Here is a 6,634-nt window from a genome sequence, read left to right as displayed (position 1 = left end):
ATTCCATTCAGGACCCTTTCCTGGCCATTATTTTCATTTTCTTCCGATCTACTGTAGCCTAAGGGAAATGTCTTCCCCTGCTTCCCGCGACTTCTTTGCCAGAGAGCTAGAGAAGCTCGGAGCCCTCATAACTCTGGGCAGGGAGGCTGGTTACATGGACCAGCCCTTGACCAGTGGATAAGACGCAGCAGGCTGCTGCGCGCCAGCAGGGAAAGGAAGAAAGAGAAGCAGAGAGGAAAGCCGCAGAAGCAGAGAGAAAAAGAAAGAGAAGCAGAGAGGATAGCCAGAGAAGCAGTAGAGAAAGGAAAGAGAAGAAGAGAGAAAGCATGAGCTAGCTCTCCTAGATGACGCAATCTCTCTGCTAGTTTCCAAGCCCCAGACCATGAGCTGGACTCCCGGTAAGAGGTGGTTGCGGAGGTTCTGCACCACTTGTTGTGTGCGTGGGCATGCTGTGGATTCCGACCAGTGCCCAAGTCGGTCTCTACCTTGGGAGGAGAGCTTCCAGGGTGAACTTCTTCAAGGCTACCATGTAGCCCTGCCTGATGAACAGTCTCCTACGGCCTATCAGTGGGTACAAGTCATGGCCGACACCGAAGCCCAGGTCTCCCTTATTTCCAGAAAGGCATTGCCTAGGGGTGCCAAAATCCAGACGAACGAAGAACTTCAGTTTGAATGGATTGACGGTAACCTCTATTCTGTTCCTTCGGTCCTTCTGAATGTGGAAATGCCCTTTCTGGACCAGGAAACCAGGGAAACCACATTGTGCCGCCTGGGCGTAGTTGACCAATTTCATGATGTTTATCAGGTGATATTGGGCCGAGATCTACTAAAGCCGTATCTCCCCTGGACGCAGCTCCCACTACCAGATGCACCGGACACCTGCAGCATGCCAGATAACCACACCTCATTTTAGGTCAGAGGCTAGTGCCTCTGATGTCCCCGACATCCTTTCTATTTGTGAGCCTGGTCCTGATCCAGTGCCGGAGATAGAAATTCCTGCCGCATCCTGCCAGCCTTTTACCTTTTTACCGCCTACCTCCTCCCTTTTGGAAGAGGTAAGCCCACCAGTTAACCCCGAAATTGCTTCCGAGGGCGATTCAACGGAGGTTCCCTTAACCTCCCCACGTCACATCACTGCCAGAGAGGACTTCTGACCTGTGCCAGAGCACACTGCCAGCCTTGGTGACTCCGCAGATTCGCAACCTGTGGGGCCATCTCGGCCTTACCGTCCAGTGCCACGGAAGAGGTTCTGGAACACGTTCTGCCGAGACTGTGGCCGCAAGGGTCACATGTCTGCCAACTATGGAGGGTGCGCGAACCACAATATTCCTACCATCGCAATGGCCGTCACCAATCCTTCTTCACTAGGACCCCCAGCTAAGGGCCCTATAACAGTCGCACCCCTCCAAAGCCATTATCAGCCAAGCCACGTCAGAGCCTACGACGACTCTGGCGCTCAAATCTCCCTGATACGGGAAGACCGAATCCCCCGAGGGGCAAACGTCGATAGACGTCATTTAATCACCATCGAAGGTATCAACCATATCAAGCTGATCCTTCCGACCGTCCAATTGAGGGTCACCAGACCCCATTTTTCCCGAATTTGTACCCTTGCAGTTGCAAGCTACATTCCAGGAGGTTACGACCTCCTCCTAGGGCAAGACATGAAGTCTCCCTCACAATTCAAAAAGCCTAGGGGTCCTAACCCCATGTCAATTCACTCCAAAGCAAGGAGTCACCGAAATTCTACTTCCTCTAGGAAGTACATCCCACCAACCCAGTCTCCCCCGTTTAAACCAAGGAGGAAGGGAGGGAATTGGACCATTCACAGTTCCGTTGCAAGACCTGTAACGTAATAGGGCACTCCACAAATTGGCCTAGGTGCCCTAGCAAGTTATGTGCAGCGGACACTGTCCAAGTCCCACAAGGCTTAGCCTTCAACAAGAGACAGGAGCCTCTGTCTCCCATTTCCAAGGGCACGCTGAGAGGTATTGCACCTCCGGTACCCGTCACAGGTCCAGTCGACCTCAACTCTCTGCCAGTGCCACTTGGCAGCACTGAGCAGTGCCAAGCTCCGTCCAGCCTGGATGTAGAGCAACCACCGAACTGACTTCTGCGCCTGGCCCCGAGCTAGTGCCGGCGCCTAACCTTATCAAGGATCCTCCTACAGGAGATCCTCCAACAGGCATGGAGCTTACCACAGCCCATGGCCAATCACTAGTTCAGTCTTCTTCACCCTCACCACTGTCGCCCGAGGATGAACCTCCGGCAGACCTAACATTCATACCTCCTCTGGAAAACCAGGAACTGCCCGACCAGGAGTCAGCCTGGAGTTTTCCCCTTACGACGGCTGTCGCAGCAGCCGGAGTGTGGGCCTCCCCATGCAGTAGGTTCCACCTCTACGACGGTTGCTGCAGATACCGAAGTAGGGTGTTCTCCTGCAATCCTTCAGGCTACCGCTGGCCTCAGCTCCTGCCGGCGTTCTGGCCTTACCCCAGAGGTCGTTGCCTCCGTCTACTCCTAGGACTGGTATAGCCAGGTCCTGGAGGAATAAGAAGAAGAAGAAGAAGGGACGTAATTAACATATTAACAAAAAGAGCCACATGCTCTCCTTGACACCTGTGCCCGAGGTACAGTGTCGCATTCATTTGCAGAATGATCCTGGCACCTACCCAGAGAAGGTAGCCAGCTGATCTCTGCCAGTAGCACTAACCCTCTAACCCCTAGCCATTGTAATACTAACCCTTACTTAAATATAACTACCTCATTGCATTTCCTCCTGGTCAACTAACCCACCTCACTCATCCCCAAGCATCATTACCTCTTATCATGTATCTTAACAATTCCGTCGCTGAACTACTGCTGTGCGTACCACACTCTGGAATGATTGCGTCTTCATTAACTGTATTGAGTAGGTTAGGCTAATGATTTAGTACCAGCCATGCATTAGGTTAGTAGCAAGTAGAATTTTCAAGTAACCTTATCTAGGGGTAGAGTAGACTGTCGTCACAAGACAACCTGTAGTTATTTATTAGGCTAGACTACATCACGATATTAAGTTAGTACCCTTAGCATCTTTGCCTATAAGTTAGGTAGGCCACTGTAGTTAGCTGTATCGCTGCTCAAAAACTTCAAGTTGGAGTAGGAGAACGGGGTAGTCGAGACGATCAATTTATTTAAGCCAAGACCTTCACACCCGAAAGGGAGGGGTGAATGCCTTCTTAACAGGGGGAGCTGTGACATTTATAGATCGTTCGTCTACCCCGCAATTAATTATTAATTCGATTTGGAAAAACGGCAGCCATTTCTTTAGAATATCAGCTGATTTTTAGTAACCGCGGGAACCCAAAACCCGCCAGCTAGAGATAGGAAGTTCCCCCCAGTTGGGGGAAAAGAGTCTTTTATCAGCTGTAGGGACGTATCGTCAAAAGGGAAGGGTGTAGGCAGATTGGTACTTCTTAGACCTATACCTTAAGCTCTCTTTCCTGTGACCCTCTGCTGGCTGTATGCTTGTTTTCCAGGATTTGCCTTGATCGTGGGGGGTTAAGCTGACCTCCAACCCCCAAGCAACCCAACTGAATTCTGTCTCAGTCGGCTGCGAGACGTGAATCTCGGATCAGAGGTCAAATACCTCCTTCCTTTAGCCTACCCAGGGAGGGCTTGAGTGGCGCGCCGATGACCCAGGCCTCAGACAAAGGGGCCCCCATACTTTCCATTACAAAGAGCCACATTTTCTTCAAAGGTCCACACTGAACACGACATCCAGGTACGTACCTTTGTGGAGGAACAGCATATTGGCCAGTCCTCTCCCAACCTATTATCATTGTGATCCTCATTCTCCCAATCAATTTCCAGCAACAAAAGGAATTCATCCCTTTGTTCCCTCTCACTGCCTCATGGCCGCATGCTTCCCCTTGTGTGATCGTCCCAGACCAATGGAGTCATTGCATACTTCAGTGAAAACCTTAAAAGTTCCTTCTCCCAGTATTAGAGAATTAATAATTCAAAGCAAGAAGTCATTTTTCCTTTACCTCGTTTAATCTGGGATTCTTTCCAGATTCCATGAGTCACGTGCCGTCTCTCTGCCGCAAGTGTGCATAACCCAAGTGAATGAAAATCAGCTTGATGAATGAGACTATAAGCCCCAACGTGGGGGCCAATATCATTTAACTTTTCTCCAGGCCAGCACGGGCCTTTTTGTAAATAAATAGGTTTAAAGTAACGAGCTGAGTTTTCTGGCGACCTTCCCTCTAAAGAAAGAAAAATCATAACTATCAGTTTACGGTAAGTTCAAGCAATTCCCTCTTGAAATCCCTCAATTATTTCCGTTTACGTATCTAGCTTCTCTCAAGGCCCTATATACGTAACATAAAATATATATATATATATATATATATATATATATATATATATATATATATATATATATATATATATATATATATATATATATATATAAACGTTACAACGTTTATCGTCCGTCTGTTTGATGATAATGTAAATTGGTGAATGTAACTGATCAAGAAATGAATCGATAAAGAGATTGACAATGGTAGCGAAAGACCACTGATAAATAAGAATGATCACCAATAAGAAGAACTACAATAAAAAGTACATTGATAAACGAGTGACAGAGAAATTAATATCTCTGTTTAAAATACGAACGACAAAGAGGAATGATCGCAGCGGCATAGAGATTCAGAATAAACGAATGTGAAAAACGGATCAATCGGTTGGTGATGAAAAGAGACGCAAAAATATTCTTTTGACAATTTGAGTGGAACTTCTGATAGAAACGTCCGAATAATGAACGTCATTCTGGAACTAATGTGCTGAATTAACGTATGTATATTGTATGCATATTTGTAGCTTCTGCATACCGTTTACATATGTAAGTGTTATGCCAGGTATGCCATTTACGTATCTTAAGTTTTACGTATTTGACGTATGTAGTTTTTATATGGCTAGCTTATGTATATATCGCGTATGTCGTTTTGTCGTTTTGTCTTTTACGTATGCAGAAGACTAAGATACGTAAATCATCTTAGGTTATGGTGTTCGGGAACTTGTCTAATGACTTGATGTTGCAATTGTTTATCTAGTGACTATATGTTGCAATCGTCACTTAGAGCAACAGACATCGTCAGATTCTGAATTAAGGAAGAGGAATAGATTCAGGTTATTGATACGAAAGGAATGAGAGAGTCGTTTACTGTGCCTCCTTTCATATTCTCTGTCTTTCATCTTACTTTCGTTAACTCTCTCCAAACAGTTGATTGTTTCACCTTTCAAACCTTTTATTGGTAATTTCTGTTTTAGCTTTGAATGGCCTCACGGGTACTAGCACTTGGCCCCTGGCCTAAGTTCTATATTCAGATCTATATTAAATTCTTTGGATTTGAATAAAAATTACGTCTAGAGTTAAACATTCCCAGTCTGAAACATTCCCAGTCTGAAACATTTCCAGTCTTAAACATTCCCTGTCTGAAATATTCCCGTTCTTAAACATTCCCAGTCTGAAATATTCCCAGTCTGAAACATTCCCCGTCTGAAATATTCCCGGTCTAAAACATTCCCAGTCTTAAATATTCCCAGTCTGAAACATTCCCCGTCTGAAATATTCCCGGTCTAAAACATTCCCAGTCTTAAATATTCCCAGTCTAAAACATTCCCAGTCTGAAACATTCCCAGTCTGAAATATTCCCAGTCTGAAACATTCCCCGTCTGAAATATTCCCGTTCTTAAACATTCCCAGTCTTAAATATTCCCAGTCTGAAACATTCCCCGTCTGAAATATTCCCGGTCTAAAACATTCCCAGTCTGAAATATTCCCAGTCTTGTGAAACATTCCCCGTCTGAAATACTTCCCGGTCTAAAACATGTTCCCAGTCCTGAAAAACATTCCCAGTCTGAAACGTTCTCAGTCTGAAACATTCTAGGTCTGAAATATTCCATAGTCTGAACATTCCAGTCTAAAACTGAATTCCCAGTCTGAAAACCTATCCCCAAGTCTAAAACATTCCAGTTCCCAGTCTGAAACGTTCTCAGTCTGAAACATTCTAGGTCTGAAATATTCCTAGTCTGAAACATTCCCAGTCTAAAACATTCCCAGTCTGAAACATTCTCAGTCTTAAAAACATTCCCAGTCTGTTCTATTTCCAAGTCTGAAACATTCCCAGTCTGACACTTCCCAGTCTGAAACATTCCCTGTCTGAAACATTCCCAGTCTAAAACATTCCGAGTCTGAAACATTCCCCGTGTGAAACATTCCCAGTCTGAAGCATTCTGCCCGTCTGAAACATTCCGAGTCTGAAACATTCCGAGTCTGAAACATTCCCAGTCTGAAACATTCCCAGTCTAAAACATTCCCAGTCTGAAACATTCTCGGGTTGAAATATTCCTGGTCTGAAACATTCCGAGTCTGAAATATTACCAGTCTGAAACATTCCGAGTCTGAAACATTCCTGGTCTGAAACATTCCCAGTCTGAAACATTTCCAGTCTGAAAACATTCCGAGTCTGAAACATTTCCCAGTCCTGAAACATTTTCCAGTCTGAAACATTCCGAGTCTGAAATATTACCAGTCTGAAACATTCCGAGTCTGAAACATTCCCAGTCTGAAACATTTCCAGTC

General features: G+C 45.5%; 1 protein-coding gene across 1 annotated transcript in view; it reads right to left on the bottom strand.

The window, feature by feature from the left end:
- Positions 1-1,517: 1,517 nt before the first annotated feature.
- Positions 1,518-6,634, bottom strand: part of LOC135199711 (uncharacterized) — a 94,832-nt gene continuing 89,715 nt past the window's right edge. Inside the window, exon 5 of the mRNA XM_064227867.1 lies at positions 1,518-1,652. Within this exon, the coding sequence (XP_064083937.1) occupies positions 1,518-1,652 (135 nt within the window). The remainder of the gene's footprint in view (positions 1,653-6,634) is intronic.

The sequence above is a fragment of the Macrobrachium nipponense genome, chromosome 26 (genome assembly GCF_015104395.2).
Source record: "Macrobrachium nipponense isolate FS-2020 chromosome 26, ASM1510439v2, whole genome shotgun sequence".
NCBI lineage: Eukaryota > Metazoa > Arthropoda > Malacostraca > Decapoda > Palaemonidae > Macrobrachium > Macrobrachium nipponense.
The sequence above is the reverse complement of the archived record's forward strand: the minus strand, read 5'-3'. Positions and strand labels throughout refer to the sequence as shown.